The sequence below is a fragment of the Danio aesculapii genome, chromosome 21 (assembly GCF_903798145.1).
Source record: "Danio aesculapii chromosome 21, fDanAes4.1, whole genome shotgun sequence".
Taxonomy (NCBI): Eukaryota; Metazoa; Chordata; class Actinopteri; order Cypriniformes; family Danionidae; genus Danio; species Danio aesculapii.
The window spans coordinates 35,196,406-35,215,493 of NC_079455.1; the positions used below are offsets into that span (position 1 = coordinate 35,196,406).

General features: G+C 36.8%; 1 protein-coding gene across 1 annotated transcript in view; it reads right to left on the reverse strand.

Annotated features, from left to right (window-relative positions):
* Positions 1 to 19,088, reverse strand: part of LOC130214395 (probable E3 ubiquitin-protein ligase HERC1) — a 153,684-nt gene that overhangs the window by 36,990 nt on the left and 97,606 nt on the right. Inside the window, 13 exon segments of the mRNA XM_056446064.1 lie at positions 1 to 34; positions 124 to 225; positions 505 to 636; positions 827 to 941; positions 2,688 to 2,887; positions 4,873 to 5,000; positions 5,083 to 5,298; positions 7,496 to 7,620; positions 7,737 to 7,864; positions 9,796 to 10,058; positions 12,638 to 12,857; positions 15,438 to 15,687; positions 17,730 to 17,904. The exon segment at positions 1 to 34 is cut by the window's left edge and continues 140 nt beyond it. Coding sequence (XP_056302039.1) covers positions 1 to 34; positions 124 to 225; positions 505 to 636; positions 827 to 941; positions 2,688 to 2,887; positions 4,873 to 5,000; positions 5,083 to 5,298; positions 7,496 to 7,620; positions 7,737 to 7,864; positions 9,796 to 10,058; positions 12,638 to 12,857; positions 15,438 to 15,687; positions 17,730 to 17,904 — 2,088 coding nt within the window.

Consider the following 19,088-nt stretch of genomic DNA (forward strand, 5'->3'; position numbering starts at 1 on the left):
TCCAGTCTGAGGTACAACGAATTAGCAAGACATCCTGAGATAGGAGAAACAGACAGATACACGCATTAAACATCACTTTAACCATTTTTAATTAAACATTAATCGCTTTTCAGAAAGTGGTACCTTTGATCTTCCAGAGCAAGCAGTCACCCCTATATGAGGTATCCAAGTGGTACAAACCACAGAGCCCATTCCTGTAACCACAGTCTGCAGGACTGAACCATCCTAGAACAGACAGGGGTGTTTACAATATATATAATTTCTTTTTTAAAGAAAAGTGTCATCATTTACACACCATCCACATTCAGAGTTAGTCTTCTGTTAAACATATATTTTATAATTTATAAAAAATATTTTGAAGAATGCTGGAAATCTGTAGCCATAGTATTTGTTTTCCTATTTTGACTCCAACGATCTTCAATATATCTTTAATATCTAAAAATTGTAGGTAAATTTTCACATTAAGCTAATAAAATAAATACTAACAGAAAACATCTGACTCACCCTGAGAGACCAGATGTTAAGCAGTCCTCCGATTCCCCCAGACACCAAAGCAAGACCACTAGGGCAAAATGACAGCGTTTTTACCGCTGTAATGTGTCCACTCAGTCTGAACATGCACTTAGCAGTGCCCCGCTGAAAAACACACACACACAGCTTCCTTAAACTGTCCTAAAAAAGACCTTTAGTGAGACAATTAATAAAAAAGCAGCAAAAGTGAGTTAAAATGCTAGGTTAAAAAGGTAATAAATAAGGCGGCTTAATTTCTTTAGACAAAATTATGTTCCCAGGAAAAAAATAACAATAAGTAATATATAAATCTGACCTTGATTGCACTGCTCTTGTCTTGGCTGGTGGATGGAGTGAGGAAATTGGGCACTGAGACATTGGCGCCCCCTTGAGGAACAGTCCACACATACAGGAGGCCATTTTGACATCCGCTGTGGAAAATGAAGAAAGGCTAATCTGAACACCCGGATGATGGATTATACACCTGTGCATCCTTGAGGACCAACATGGCAGCTAAATGTCTACACGTTCTAAAAATACTTCAAGAAGTGGTGATTTAAAGCACTCAGAAATGCTCCACTAAGGTATTCATTACCCATTCTTCAAGTTTATGGTGTGAAGGAGTAATAAAAGTGCCGTGTTATGTGTTACAGTAGCATGTCTAATGTTAGTTTTATATTTATATTTTTCTTGCTGCAAATTACATAGTCTGCCCTCACTAAGAACTTTAGGCTTTACTTTCAAAGTCGGCTTGAATAAATATTAATTTACTAAATGCATGATACAGATCTTGCTATGAAAAAATTAATTCATGCAAATAAATTGTAACGTTAAAACAGTCATAAGTGGATCTTACAGGCAAAATGACATACTGATGACGTATACAAGATTTCTCCAATCAATTAATGCATTTAAGGTCTCTTTTAAATAAAATGAACATTTTTCAGCAACTTCGTAGCACATCCTATATACTGTATTGTTTTAATTTAGGTGTCCTCCTTATTTCTTATTCAAAATACCCCCATTCTTAAATGACACATTTTTTCTAATGGCATTTGTACAGTCGTGAGGGTGGGACCAACCTGTCACTCATATGAGATCGACCAATAGGAAACTGCAAAAATCAAACCAATTCCTGATTGACAAATTCTAGTTTCACTCTATACTTGGATATACAGTGTGTCACTATAGTAAAACAATCAAAACTTCCAATTAATGCCAACTTTACTCTGCCCCTCCAAGATTGCATTAAAGCCTCCACTTTTGAGTGTCACGCCCACATCTCTAAATCCAATCAACAACTGATGCAGAGTGCAGCAAATCACTGCCCTTTTTTATCAATAAGCTTACACTTGCATATACAATACAATACTGAAGCATTAGTGTTTCCATTTCATCAAAATGTAACATTTATTGTGCTTTTTACAAAACGCAATATCAATTTTATAAATCAAGCTTTATATAATGCTATAAATGTCAATCTTGGAATAAAAAAAGCAAAAACACCTGTTTTGTATCTCTTTATTTGCAAATACGGTTCGCTGTTGCTCCACAACCCATTCCAAAAGAAAAGGTAGAGTTTTGGTTTTGAGAAAGACTCCTACATGGTCTTTTTGAATGCAAGAAATGCAGCAAAGTTTGTGAGTGGGCTTGACAAACCACCTGTAGAAACAACCTTCTCTTTATATATTTACCAGATACTTTTCTTAAACTCCATCTTACAAGAACTCAATAAGGAAAACAATGCTTACTTGTGAATTTATTACACAGTCATGTTGTACTACTTGTTTTCTTCAACCTTAAATACCCCTTTTGCACATATCTTGTGCAATATTGTTGTGTCTTTATGTAAAAGTACTTGTATAGTCTGTCTTGGGTTATGTGTATAGTTAAGTATTTATAGTATACCTGTATGCAGTTGGTACAGTTAGAATACCTCTCTGTTATGTTAGTTATGTATAGGTTCAAATAAAATATTCCTTGCTCTGTTAAACATCATTTGGGAAAAAAATAAAGAGTTTTTATTTTTTTTTAAATCACAGGAGGGCTTATAATTGTGACTTCGGCTGTAAATAAAATGTAGTAGTAGTAGTACTCTCAGCAAGCTGCTAAATATTAAAATGATGTTCACATGTTAATGTCACTTTAATAATTTGTTAATCTTATGGCACACTCACACTGCCATCATGAGCCGAGGGTCCGCTCCTCTCCCGGGCAGAGGGCACCATTCAGCTGTGTTGACGGTGCCTGTGTGAAACAGAGAGTGAAGGGTGACCCACGCGCCGCTGGCTCGACCCCAGATCTTCACCACCTCTGAGCGGCCGACAGACAGCAGCAGATGACCTGTAGGATCCCATCTGAGAGCACTCACACTCTCCTGTGGAAAGACACACGTGTTAGTCTCAAACCATATTTGTCTAAGAGCGTGTGTTTGGTTTCACAAAGCATATCCTAAACTGTCTTTAGAGGTGTGTAGAGCTGAGAAATACTTTTATTGTTGTGTCGATTTTGTAGAATTTATTCATTTTTTTTTTATTCATTCTGTTAGGCTAGTTAACCCAATTATTTTAAAAAGTGTTTAAGATTATGATGTAGCCTTTTTATTTAATTAAACATGCTAATAGTTACATAATATACTAGTAAGCATTTCCTAAACTGTCTTTAGAGGTGTGTAGAGTTGAGAAATATACTGTGTTTGTGTAGATTGTGTAGAATATTTAGATTCTTTTATTTTTATTCATTCTTTTGGGCTAGTTAACCCAATTATTTTTTTTAAATTGTCTAATGTAGCCTTTTTATTTAATTAAACAATAAACACTCACCGGCCACTTTATTAGGTACACCTTACTTAGTACCGGGTTGGACCCATTTTGCTTTCAGAACTGCCTTAATCCTTCGTGGCATAGATTCAACCAGGTACTGGAAATATTCCTCTGATATTTTGGTCCATATTGACATGATAGCATCACGCAGTTGCTGCAGATTTGTCGGCTGCTCATCCATGACGCGAATCACCCGTTCCACCACATCCCAAAGATGCTCTATTGGATTGAGAAGTGGTGACTGTGGAGGTCATTTGAGTACAGTGAACTCATTGTCATGTTCAAGAAGCCAGTCTGAGATGATTCGCACTTTATGACACAGCCTGTTATCCTGCTGGAAGTAGCCATCAGAAGGGTACAATGTGGTCATAAAGGGATGGACATGGTTAGCAACAATACTCATGTAGGCTGTGGCATTGACACGATGCTCAGTTGGTACTAATAGGCCCAAAGTGTGCCAAGAAAATATGCCCCACACCATTACACCACCAGCAGCAGCCTGAACTGTTGATACAAGGCAGGATGGATCCATGCTTTCATGTTGTTGCCGCAAAATTCTGACCCAACCATCAGAATGTCGCAGCAGAAATCGAGACTCATCAGAGCAGGCAACGTTTTTCCAATCTTCTATTGTCCAATTTTGGTAAGCCTGTGCAACTGTAGCCTCAGTTTCCTGTTCTTAGCTGATTGGAGTGGCACCCAGTGCGGTCTTCTGCCCATCCGCCTCAAGGTTGGATGTGTTGTGCATTCAGAGATGCTCTTCTGCATACCTTGGTTGTGACGAGTGGTTATTTGAGTTACTGTTGCCGTTCTATCAGCTGGAACCAGTCTGATACAGGCATTACGGTTTCTGAAATACTAAGACCAGCCCGTCTGGCACCAACAACCACGCCACGTTCAAAGTCACTTAATTTACCATTCTTCCTCATTCTGATGCTCAGTTTGAACTGCAGCAGATCATCTTGACCATATCTACATGCCTAAATGCAATGAGTTGCTGCCATGTTTGGCTGGTTAGAAATTTGCCTTAACAAGCAGTTGGACAGGTGTACCTAATAAAGTGGCCGGTGAGTATACATTAAACATAATAATAGTTTCATAATATATCAATAAGGTATAAATATAAGATAAAAAAGGTATCACTGAAGTTGAATAGGGTAAAAATTTCATCATATGTTCCCAATTAATTGACCACATTGAAAATTGAAAACATTTTTCAAAGCTCTCTAACATGTTATGTTTAAATGTGCATTATGTTAAAAAAAGCATTAATTTGCACCAAATTTAACATTTTTATTTATTTATGTATTTTTTTTACACATTATGGTTGTAGAAATATTTTGTGTATGTAAGCACTGCAGAAGTTAATATATTCATGGCTCAGGGAAAAAGAAAAAAAAAGTGTATTTTGAATCTTTACATTTGATTGAAAAACCCAAAATGTCAAAAAAAAACAAAAACAGTCCAAGGGAACAGTTCCTTCACAAACCCAAAATCAACAGTTTTATGCAAAGTATGTTTTTGAGGATATCTTACTCACAGGAAATGCAGTCAACAGAATCGGCGGGTCGGTTTCGAAGCTCTCTGCTGTGCCCAGCAGTATTTTACCATCAGGATAGCCCACGGCGAAGGGTTTCTCAATACTGTACCAGGCCAGACATTGAGGTGCTAAACACAAAAATAAAAGCAGACTGCCAAAGCCCATCCAATCACAAAAACAAAGCTCTTGAGCAAGTTTTCGGGTACATACCCTCTTTCCTGTGGCAGTGCATGAGCTCCGTCCGGTCCACCCTCAGATCTTCAGTGACCTCCAGCCAGCAGAGAGAGCCATCCAGTCGACCCACCAGCAGACTCTCTGGAGGGTTGAGCTGACTGCTGGCTTCCTGGATGAGGAACGGTGTGGACGTTTGGACCCACGAGAGTGCCGTAATCCAGGACGACTGAGCCTCTATATGTGCCTGAGTACCTGCAGTGAAGAAAACCACACACATAAATGCTTTTAGAGGGGGGGTTGTGTACTTTAACTGTGTTGCAGGACATATTCAGTTGCAGGTAATACAATGCTGGACATTTCTACTCATTACATTACATGAAAAAAAAAAACACTTAAGTGAAGGAAATTAGAAATATAATTACTCTAGGTTGAAGTACTAAAATTACAAAAATTAATATGGAAATGATTATGATTAAAAGTGAAATAAATTTGATTAAACTATTAGAATGATCATACTTTATCCATAAGCCACAGAAAATAAAAGTTACATAAGAAACAACTACATGCAACAAAAACAAATTAATAAATAACTCTAAAAAATTATATGAGTATTCGACTGTTTTTGTTGTCAATATGCATGTATTTGTATAGGCCTATTGTTGTGTGCACAATAGAGATGCGCGGATCAGCTGAAATGACACCCGAATCTGCGGCTTCATACTAATCATCCAGCCGCCACCCGCCCGCACATAGTTTTATCTGATATATGTATCTGCACCCAACCCACACCCGATCGTCACTTTAATCGTTTAATTCTTTGTTTTAGGCATGAAGATAGGTCACTGTGGATAAAACTATAATACAAAAAAACAGCCATATCACCCTGCAGCCCAAGACCGGTTACTCACTGAAGCTAAGCAGGGCTGAGCCTGGTCAGTACCTGGATGGGAGACCACATGGGAAAACTAGGTTGCTGTTGGAAGTGGTGTTAATGAGGCCAGCAGGGGGCTCTTAACCTGCAGTCTGTGTGAGTCCTAATGACCCAGTAAAGTGAAGGGGACACTATACTGAGCGCCATCTTTCGGATGAGACGTTAAACAGAGGTTCTGACTATCTGTAGTCATTAAAAGTAAAATTTATTTCAATTTATTTATATAGCACGTTTCCAACTGTCACAAGGCCGCACGAAGTGCTTTACAGAGAAAAAATAAACAAATGATATGGGCATAAAAACAGTAACAGCAATAGGCACATAATAGGAGAGAACATAGAAAGTGTAACAATTAAATGAGCAAAACATTTTTTTTATTTATTTAATATTTTTTTTAATTGAAATTTTTACATTTATTTTTACATTTTTAAAATTTTGCCTTATTTTAAATTTTGCCTAATTAATAGATGCTACCACAGTTGACCACCCTGACAAGATTATCCCCCCCCCACAAACCACCCCGCCGAAGGAAAGGACATATGCTTCAAAAGACCTAGAAAATAAATGAGTCTTTAATTTACACTTAAAAATAGGCAGCGACGAAACCTCTTTTAGTTCTAATAATGAGGGCCCAGACCATGTAGGGTTTTATACACAAAGAGAAGGATTTTAAATTCAATTCTTTGTGTCACCGATAACCAATGGAGAGACCTCAAAATAGGAGTGACGTGCATAATTCAGGCTTTTTGTTAAAAATCTAGCTGCTGCGTTTTGCACTAACTGTAGGCGAGCAATCTGAGATTTAGGCAGCCCAAAATAGAGAGAGTTACAATAGTCCAACCGGGAGGTTACAAGCAAGTGTATGGCAATTTCTAGAGAGTGTGAAGGAAGAGAGGATTTCATTTTAGAAAGAAGGCGGAGATGGTAGAAACTATTTCCAACCACTTTTGAGATATGTTTATCAAATTTTAAGTTCTGGTCTAATGTTATGCCCAGGTTATGTACCTGGGGTAATCTGAACTCTTCCATGTTGCCCAACCTGGGGCATTTACAGTCCAACAAATCATTTGTTCAACAAAAATCCCATAGCACTTCTCGTAAGAGTAGGCATGTAACCCTGGTGTCCTGACCAAATTCCCTTCATTAGCCCTTACCCATCATGGTCTCCCAATCATCCCCATCCACCGAATTGTCTCTATCACTGTCTCTCCACTCCACCAACAGCTAGTTTGTGGTGAGCACACTGGCGCCATTGTCCTGTGGCTGCCGTCACATCATTCAAGTGGATGCTGCACACTGGTGGTGGTGCGGAAAGACCTCCCCACTTCATGATTATGAAGCAATTTGGGTGTATGGCCATACACGATAAATGCACTATATAAATGAGTCAAGTGTTCTACTCTTGAAATCAGTTATGAAGTACATTAAACCCATTTGATAACACACAAGTAATGCACAGTTACAGTAATGCTGCAGATGTGTGAGTGTGTATAAGAGATAGCAGGATGCTGATCTGACCATTGACGGTCCAGATGTTGATCAGTTTGTTCTGGAAGGCAGCCAGTAAAGTCCCCCCTGCGCTCCACGACACAGCAGACAGCAGATGAGACCCCATTGAAGCATCAGAGCTCTGAGCGTCTTCACTGGAGATACAATACACACAAACACACAGCTGTCAGACAGTCTCCCAGCAGACCTAGCGAATGCTCGGCTCTCTCTGCCTGTCCATATGAAAGAGCTGGAAAGCAAGCGTCCTCACCTGATACTGCAGGTGTGTGTGTGCTGCAGTTCTGCTGAGTTTGGTGTTATGTTCCAGAGCCGAACGGTGCCGTCCTGAGAGCCACTTGCCAACAGACCCTGTTCTGCATTCCAGCAGCAGCTGCTCACCTACAAACACAACACACAATCATAAAAACGTCAAGGTATTCAGTAATGCTTTAGAGCAGGGGTGTCAAAGCCTGCAGACCAAATTTGGCCCGCTGTATCGTTTTATGTGTCCCGTGAGAGCATTTGACTCATACTAAATGCGAATTCAAAGGGCTCATATTTTGCCCCTTTTTACAAGATGTAAAAGTAAGTCTTTGATGTCTCCAGAATGTGCCTCAGCTCAGAAATACCCATCAGGTCATTTATTACACAGAAAATGTCAATTTGGGGGTGAGAGGAAATTGTAGCTGTTTTGCGGCCGTGCCTTTAAATGGAAATAAGCTGCTTCTCCAGTGTCACGTCAGATAAACACAGCACAATGACAGACACAGACAGCAACTCAGACACGGATGAAGGAGAGATCCAGTTCTGAGTCAACCAAAGTAAGACTGAACTAGGAAGTTGTCGAATTATTTGATGTATTTGTTGTGGAGTTCATTCAGCCTTTCTGCAACGATGAATGAGCCACACACAAATGCTGTTAAAAAGTTCACTGTGCACACAGACACACTCACACATGTGTAGGATGCAGTAGGAACATATATATATATATATATATATATATATATATATATATATATATATATATATATATATATATATATATATATATATATGTCATTTTCTGTATCTATGTACAACAAAAGCAAGTATGAAATCGCTGTTTGGAGCTTATGTAGGCCTACAGTTCAAAATTCATGTTTAACTGAATAAACAGTTAGTAAACACAAGTACATCTTATTGAACATTATTTATTTTCATCACCAATTATCATAGTAGATCAGTTTCTCAAGCAGTTTGTGATGCATTTTGGAAATAGGAGATGAGCCCCTGGTCTAATGCGCACCTGGCTCGAGAAACCCGTTCTCAAAGATTTATTATTTGGGTAGCACACATATTCTGAATGCCTTCGGCAGAATTCAAATGATCCATTTTAATCTAGATTAAAAAAAATTAATCTATGCCCACCTATAATATATATATATATATAGATGGCGGTCAGAAGAAGTGGTGATTGAGATTTAACATGTTTTACATATATAATCAACGAAGAATATGTAAATGAAAAAGATTATTTAATTACCGTCTTATTTCTGTCACTTTAAAATAACAAACACTGTACATATCTCTATATTAGGCTAAACCACTGCTTTACTTATTTATTTATTTTTGTATGTTTGTACTTTTATTTTAGTTGTCTTTTATTTCTTTAATTTTTATTTCCAAAATGAATCCTCATTGCACTTAACAAGTTTACAATGATAATAAAGCTTGTTAATCTTTTTTAATGATTAATGAAGGAATTATTTAGCTTTATTTCATTATTTCATCTTCATTTATAAATTAGCAGGGTTTTTCCAGCTACTGTATATTTCTGTCCATTTTCCATTCCGTCCCTTTGTGCCCCCTGGCGGCATAGTCGCAAACTGCTGTTACACCTAAAAACACGATCTTAATCTCTTTATAGCGGCGCGGCGCCAAACGCTGCGTTTTTGGTCATTTTGAAGTGTCACCCACTGTATACTGTCAATACTAACAATAATATGTCAAAACGCATAAAAAAAATGAATTTCAAATAATGTTGCTTGTGTGTGAATGAAGACAGTCAAAATAGGAATCTGTATAAAAGATCTGTGCAACATGAAGTCAACAAACTACTAACACAACTCAACCACACCTACTGTAGTTCACATAGGTGAAAATCATTTAAAATCAGGATACTATGACATGTATATTTCTGGAAGAAATCTCAGGACTTCAGTGAAAGTGCTTGTGGGAGTTTAGACAAAGTGTTTACTGATACAGAAAAACTCCACTGGAGTGATCTTGTTCCTACTCAAACAGTTCAAAAATACTAAAGCCCCATTACTTGTTAGTGTGTCCCTCTTTACCCTGTTCTGATGTCCTTCCAGCTTCCTGACAGGGCACTTGCGCAGATCTCCAGCCATGTCGCTGTAGGTTTGTGGTCTGGCGGTGTTGTCTTTCTCAGAGATGGCCAGCGCCTGCACCAGCTGCTGTGCTGCCCACTGACGGTGTCTGGAGGTCAGTCTGGCTGACAGCACACAGGCCGCAAGCGCATTTGCCAGCTCAAGTGGACCAACCCGAACCCCCGCCTGAGACAGAGGAGGACCTGAGGGTGGAGGACTTCCTCCATCTGTCCAATCACATACAGCGTTAATTAGGACAAATTAATAACAAATCCTTTACTGGTACTTAATAGGTTGTTTTCACATAATGTCACTGATGACGCACGATACTCAGATGCAGGGCAGGAAGAAATTCTTCTACATAGGAATCGCTATCAGAACATTAAAAAAAATTCTGTTTTGTGTTTATGATTGTTTAAAATTGGCCAAAATGATAAATGCCAAACAGATTTGATAGACTTTTAAAAGTTTTTGCTCAAAGGGGGAAAGAAACTGGCTTAAAAACAGAAGGCCGCATGTAATAAACATTTATTCAATACATCCATAAGTACAAACTTTTTTTTTGAACACGAGAATTCATTTGAAAGCTCTAATAATTCTTATATACAGGCCTAGCTATGTGTATTATATGTTAATGTGTTATATAAAAATCAGATACAAACACCACCACACGTATACAGGAGAATATAAAGAACGTACCCAGCCATGTAATCGCTGCAATGAAATCTCCATCTTGTTTTACAATATCCACGTCTTTACTGGCGTTTCGGCAGAACAAAAAAGAAGTGCAACCCTTTCGAGCAAAACTAGACGGTTATTATAGTGTAGCACTATTTACCATCCACCAAAAATATATAAAAATGATGATAATAATAATAATAATAATAATAATAATAATAAAGTAGACTATGCATCCACGCTTTTGTATGTTTTCATGTTTTTTGTGTAGATGTATTGAAGATATAATGCACTCCGCACGGAAAAACTATCGTAATTTATAATATGTTTTTGAACCATACTATAGCAAAGTGTATAATGTAAAGTACAGCTCTTTGTTAATGAATGCTACAGAATACTGGTAAACTGATAAACTGTAATAAATACTGCAACATTAGCGCAAACTGTGGTGCATTGTGATGGTGTATGATTATAAAAATGTAGCGTATTGGATAATTTGTTTATTACAGTTGTATTGTACCATTACCATATAATTACTAAGACGGTTTATTTTAAGTATGCTTCAAAGCACTATAGTACTGTACTTATTATAATTTTTTTTTACAGTACAGTAGCTATCTACCGCCTCGAATGCAGGCAAATATATTGTAGTCCAGTAGAAATAAACCGTCTTCATGATACAAGGATCATGCCTAACGTATGTGGTTATTTTCTCTATATCTCCTTTGAAATATGGTATAAATCGCAAAAATACTGACATTCCCCTATGTTTCCCTTTCAGTTTTTTTACTTCCTGCCCTCCATCTAAATTTCATGCGTCACCAGAACCGCATGATTGCAAACAACCTATACTGATACATACAATAGGTATAGAAGAGACAAAAAAATGTTTCTAACAAAGTAATCCGGTAAGAAATTTCAAACAAATGAGAGAAAGAGATTAAAATTCACAATTTAATGATTTATAATTGCTCTATAAATCTTGCATAACTGGAAATCTAAACTTAATCAGTTTAAATATTTACTAAATATTTAAGGAGGGGTTTAGCTGACAATAAAATTGTGAATCTCCAGTCAAACCAAACAAAAATCACATTAAAAATGAAATTAAATAAGAGGGGCTAAAGCAAATTCATACCTGTTCTATCACTGCAAGATTACAACTCAATACAGTTTAAAGTGGCACATAGGCTACATTATACCAAAACTAAACTCAAAATTTCCCTAAAGTTTTCCCGTTATGTGACAGATGCAAGAGTTCCGAGTGAACATATGCTCATACTTTTTGGTTTTGCCCTGAGATCTCTGAGTTTTGGAAGAATAGTTTTCAGTTTTATTTAAGTGTTTTAAGAGAAAACATTAGCCTAGATATTGAATAAGTCCTGTTTGGATGTTCTGACCCTCTGTTAGCATGGTCACATAATCAGCAAAGGTCTATAATGTTTGGAATGGTACTGGCTAAAATGGTGATCTTGATGGATTGGAATCTACCACCTTCTTTTCATAAATGGCTGTCTGAAATGGTTGCTGCTCTTAAGCTTGAAAGAATTCATTTGGCTAGGGCAGATGCTTTTAAAAAGTTTGAAAAAATCTGGGGTCTCTTCCTTGCTTATCTTTTTAAGAGTTGAAAGTAGGACACTTGTGATTCATGGTCAATTTTACTCTTACGTTTCCACTCCATTTTCAATGTTTTGAGTTTGATCAAGTAAAACTTAATGGTGTATACTATTTACTCTTTATGGTGCATGTTTGGATGGACTGGTGCTTGTTTTTTGTTTTGTTTTGGTGTGTTTTTTTAATTATTTTTTGATTATTAATTTACTTATTTAATTTTATTCTGTATTATTTCCCTTATAATTTGTATAAAAAGTATTATAGATTGTATAAATGGGTTTTGTTCTGCTTTGTACTTATAAAAATGTAATATATACATATAATATATACATAATATATACTATAACATAACATAATATATAATATAAGATATTTTGAGTAAAACATATATATATACAAAAAACACTCAAATTACCTCTGCACAAAGAAGTAAATAAATAAATACATGAAGGAATATCTGCAAAAAAAATGAAATAAAATATTTGTAAAAGTCTACAAAATGTATTGCTTTTACCCTTTGATTCAATGGATTCGCTTCTCTCCACACTGTAGCGGTAACGAATGCCTTTTTCCGTCAGGAGCGACACCAGGCTCTGTGTGACCAGGAATGTGGGCGGAGTCAGTTCTCTTGGCTCCTGTAAGACTGCCCCCTTGAGCGCAGGGCCTTGTCTCGTCCTCTGCTGTGGATCAGCAATAGCACTGATGTTCATCCCTGTAGCTGCTGCCATGAGGTCCTGAGTGGCAAGGTGAGACAGCATGATTAAAAAGAAGACAGCATAAATAAATGAGCTGAACAGCGAGAATGATGAAGAGCAAAGCAAGGGTAATGAGGTGAGGTGCATTAGAGGAGGAATTCAGAAAGAGAGGGAGTGTGTGCCTCGATGCTGCAATGCCAATGCTTTAAATTAAATATTGTTAGAGTGCGTGAGTCTCTGGAACAATCACAGATTTTTACTTAAAATACTAAAATAAGAAGTACTAGAGGTGGCACGGTGGCTCAGTGATTAACACTGTCACCTCACAGCAAGGTCACTGGTTCAAGTCCCAACATTTCAGTGTGGAGTTTCATGTTCTGCCTGTGTTTGCGTGGGTTTCCTCCGGGTGCTGCGGTTTCCCCCACAGTCCAAAGACATGCGCTATAGGTGAATTGATTAAATTAAATTGACCGTAGTGTACAGTATGTGTGTGAATGAGTGTGTATGCAGCTCGAAGGGCAACCACTGTGTTAAAACATATGCTGGATAAGTTCATTCCAGAGTGGTGACCCCTGACTAATAAAGGGACTAAGCTGAAGGAAAATGAATGAATGGACGAATACTAAATTCAGAAGTATCAGAGGAGGTAGTGGCTCAGTGGTTAGCACTGTCATCTCACAGCAAGAAGGTTGCTGGTTCAAATCTCGGCTGGGCCAGTTGGCATTTCTCTGTGGAGTTTGTATGTTCTCCTCGTGTTCGCGTGGGTTTCCTCTGAGTGCTCTGTTTCCCTCATAGTCCAAAGACATGTGCTATAGGAGGATTGAATAAACTAAACTGCCCACAGTGTATGAGTGAGTGTGTAAATGCAAGAGTGAGTATGGGTGTTTTGTAGTACAGGATTGCGGCTGGAAGGGCATCTGTTGTGTAAAACATATGCTGGAATAGCTGGTGGTTCATTCCATTGTGGCAGCCCCTGATAAATAAGTCACTAAGCCAAAGGAAAATGAATGAATGAAGTATCAGTATAACCTATTCGCTGAGATTGTCGTGCACATCTTATCAAGGAAACACTGTTGTGTGATCAGTAGTAAATATCCTCCAAAGGCCAGATGGCGCTCTAGTACAAACATCCAAATATGCCACAAAGAAGAAACCCAGGAAATCCCTATAGCGGTTGCATAATAAACACAATGTTTAACTGCTTTCATTGATTATTGTGATGAATAAACACAAGACTACAGAATCATCTAACAGAAGGATTTATTTCAAACCCTCGACTTAAGTCATGAAGTGAGTTTGGAGTAAAAACATAGTAAATGTGGTGTTTTAATATGCTACAGTAGCAGCAACACAGAGCCATAGTTCACTGAGAAGCCACGCAAACAGCCATTATTAATAAATGAATATCTTTGTTATCATTACCATGCAATTAAATTACCTGACGATATTTTATAGATTGTCACTGTACTACGGCTCTGTGCAGTAAATACTGCTCCATCTGAAAGCATTCAATTCAATTTACCTTTATTTGTATGCCGCTTTTACAATGGAGATTGTGTCAAAGCAGCTTCACATATAAGATCATAGTAAATTGAAACAGTGTCAGTTCAGTTTTCAGAGTTTACGTTCAGTTCAGTTGAGCTCAGTTCAGTGTGGTTTAATAATCACTACTGAGAGTCCAAACACTGAATAGCAAATCCATCAATGCGCAGCTCTATAGATCCCGAACCATGCAAGCCAGTGGTGACAGCAGCGAGGAAAAAACTTCGCCAATTTGGTCGAAAGTGAAGAATTAAAAAACCTCCAGAGAAACCAGGCTCAGTTGGGCACGACCATTTCTCCACTGGCCAATTGTGAAAGCATGTGCTGTAAATGTATTACTAATTACAGAACCAGCTTTACTGACAAATGTACACAACAATCGCCTTCGATTAATTATTTGCCTTGTCTTTGGTTTTAAATTGACAGCAACCAAATAAAGCAACCTTTTTTTTTACCTATTTGCTGTTTTTGACTTTTTTTTATAATTATTTTTTCGGGGTTTTCACCTTTAATGGACAGGACAGTATAGGGTATTGACAGGAAAGCATGGGAAGCAGAGAGAGGGGAAGGATCAGCATAGGACCGCGAGGCGGGACTTGAACTCGGGTCGCCGTGAGCACTGGAGTGCATGTGTCGACGCAGTAACCACTACACCACTGGCGCCGACAGCTGTTATTGACTTTAGCAGAGTAGCTTTAGCAAAAATTAAATATATTTAATTTACACAAATAACTTATATACTTATTATATATACCTATTATAAAGAATACATATTATGAGAAGTGATTTTGTTTACATCACATACAGCCCTTAAATCCGTGTTCAAACCTTAATCTCATTGATGTGTTTTCCCAGGAGGTATAAAATGAGCTTAAACATTTTAGACATCATTTTATGTTTAGACACATTTATGAAACTTGTTCGATTTTAGTTAACTGAATCTAGAGTAGATTTAGTGAACTAAAATCTTGTTAAATGTAGTTGACTAATATTAAAATAATCTAAAATAAGACGAAAAAACATTTTAGTTCTAAGACTAAGACTAAATCTAAATGTCCAAAATTGACACTAGTATACCTGTGTGCAGATGTCCACCAACTCTCGGTAGGCAGCAGGACTGTGCGACACTAAACTGCCAATGGCTGAGCTGAGGAAGGACAGAAAGGCGGAGCCTGTGCGGTCGCTCACAGAGCCACGCCCCATTCCCTGCTGGTCCATGCCTGTTTGGGCACGCCCCCCTGCGGCCAGACACATCAGACGCACTAGGATGCGGATGTCAGCCAAACCCAGAGCCTCCAGACCACTGGACTGATTACACACTGAACTACTGAAACACAGTCACAGAGAGAGGTCAATCTGTAGATCATATTACAGCGCATATTAAGTGTACAGTATATACATTCATGTACCAAAGTTTGGTCATTGGAAATTAGTACCTACAGTCCTCAGCATATATAAAGTACACCTCTCACATATCTATTTTTATTTAAATTCATATTTTTAATAGGAAGCTATACAATATTTGTGCATATACATTAGATTAGTCAGTACTGAAGCCAAATCTGGAGCTTATCTAACAAAATTACTTACAATAATGGTCCAAAAACTAGTAAACCCAAATGTATGTTATAGAAAAATATTAAACACAAATTTAAAAAAAGAGAAAAAATCAAGAGAAGCCAAAAAAAATTTAGAAAAATTTTGTGGGTTATCATTTTTTTTGCCATATTTTGCTTGAATTTAATTGTATTATCTTTCAATTTCTAAATATGTTTGGTGACAAAAATATTATCTTAATAAATATATATGTTTAATAAATCTGTTTTATTTAAATGCACTAAAATACATTACCTATATTCACTGAGAAATGGACAAAAACATTCATTTTCAAAAAGGGTGTACTCAATTATGTTGAGCACTATATAGTCGGCAAGGACACATTAAATAGTAAATTTGCCACATTTGACATGTTTATAATATTGCAAAAGATTCTTACAATTTTACAGTTTATATATGTAGTTTAAATTCTATTTAATCGAATAGTTAAGTAATTTCCTTTCTATTTATCCAAAAAATTTATATTAAGAAAAAAATCTAAAATTAAAAAATACTTGCAGGATTCAAATCCATATAAAAATGCTAAAATAAAATCACTTACTTCAAAAACACATATTTTATTAAATAGATTTTATAAACTAAAAAAATTTTAACTATTAACTAAACATATCAGAAGCTCCAAGAGAATCAGCCGGCAATAAATCTAAGGTCTGTAAACTAAACTAAACATTTAAGAAATATTAAATAAAATAGTATTTTAAAAAGTATGGTAAACATCATATCTTTAATACATAATAAAATAATAATTCAAATAAATGATACTTTCAACGTCACATTAATTTAAAAAAAATCTTTTAATTAACTAAAAAATTAACACATTAATTCAAAAAAAATTTTTTTTTTGTTTATATTAATCAGACAAAATTATGAAATGTCCACACCATTACTCAAATTCAAATATTGCCCAAAATAATGTTCAAAACTATTTTGTTATGAACTATTTGATCAAGTATTTAAATTATTTAGTAGAATACGTTTGATCTTTTCACTACTCTCTTATTGGTTGAAAATAATTATAAATAATACACTTACATTACTGGTCAAAAGTTTGGGGTCCATATGATTTTTAAATGTTTTAAAATAAGCTTATCCTGCTCTCCAAGGCTGCATTTATTTCATCAAAACTAAATATATAAAAAAAACTGTTCAAAAGTAGTTTATAATTTAATTTAACCATTTATTCCAGTGATTTTAAAGATGAAATTTCAGCTTCATTACTCCAGTCTTCAGTCACATGATTCTTCAGAAATCACTCTAATATTAATTATTTTTATTATTATTATTATTATTATTATTATTTGTAATAAATATTTAACATTTTTACATTTAACATGTTTTTTTACATATAATAAATGCCGCCTTTATGAACAGAGTAATTTTCTTTAAAAAACAAAACATAAAAAGAGAAAAAAACACTGACCCCAAACTTTTGATCGGTAGTCTACATTAACATTTTATACAAATCTTAATTGTCAGTTTGAGAACACAATGGAGAAGAAGCGAAAATGAAAATGATGACAGCATTTCAGCCTCACTGTGCAGGAGATTGTAGAAAAGAAACTCAAATTACTCAAACAAAATGATAGGCCCAAGGGAAGGGCAAGAAATGTGTGGATGATGTTGGTGTTGCTGACAGGTGAAGGATGGAATTCTGCAGGCCTCAGATTCAGCACAGGTCAGTCAGACATTGACAGATCAATCACAGTATGACATGTAAGATCAGTGTGAAGGATGGGCAGGTTGTTACGGTACCTGGAGGAGGTCTGGGAGAGAGCTCTCATCACCATACTGTAAGCCAGCAGGATCTGAGCGGTGGACGTGACTCTCCTCAGGGCCAACAGCCTCTCCTGGGGCTCACGGAGAGATGCCGCCTGCTCGCCGAGACTCAGAGGAGCAGAGGAGCTCTTCAGCTCAGTGCTCACAACACCTGCACACAAACAACACATCACAATGCAGTTCACTGAGAAGCAGGAAAGGTGAAATGTAAATCAAAAAGCTGTCAACACTGTTAGTGAATATTCTAAACAACATAATAGTCAGAAAGAAGGACAGATAGACCGACAGAATGACACAATGATGGACAGACTGATAGAATGACAGACAGACAGACACAATGACAGACAGACAGAAAGAAGAATGACAGACAGAATGACAGAAAGATAGATATAATGGCAAACAGGTAGAGAGATAGACAGAATGAAGAACGGCAGACAGAATGACAGAGATAGATATAATGACAGACAGACAAACATTATGACAGACAGACAGAATGAAGAATGAGAAAAAGAAATAGATAGAACAACAGACAGACAGACAGTAGAACGATAGATAATTGATAGAACAGACAGACAGATATACAGACGGAAAGAAAAACAGATAAATAGACAGACAGGTAGATAGATAGGATGACAGAAAAAAAGATAGATAAACAGATAGACAGACAGACTGAGAGGTAGATATAAGGACAGACAGACAGACAGACAGAAATACAGATAGATAAAATGACAGACAGACAGACAGAAAAATGACAGACAGACAGACAGACAGAAAAATGACAGACAGACAGACAGACAGACAGACAGACAGACAGACAGACAGACAGACAGATAGATAGATAGAATGGCAGACAGACAGGTGGACAGATAGCTATAATGACAGACAGACAGACAGACAGACAGACAGACAGACAGACAGACAGACAGAATAAAAGACAGAGAAATAGATAGAACAACAGACAAAAACAGATAGATAGAATGACAGACAGAAAGATAGATAGACAGACAGAAAGACAGATACATAGACAGACAGGTAGACAGATGGAATGACAGACAATAATACAGACAGACAGACAGGTGGATATAAGGACAGAGAGACAGACAGACAGACAGACAGATGTAACGACAGACAGATAGATAGATATAACGACAGACAGACAGGTAGACCGATAGATGTAACGACAGACAGAAAAACAGACAGATACATAGATATAATGACAGACAGACAGACATATAGATAGTTACAATGACAGACAGACAGACAGACAGACAGACAGAGACATAGATATAACAACAGACAGGCAGAAGAACGATAGAAAGATTGATAGAACGACAG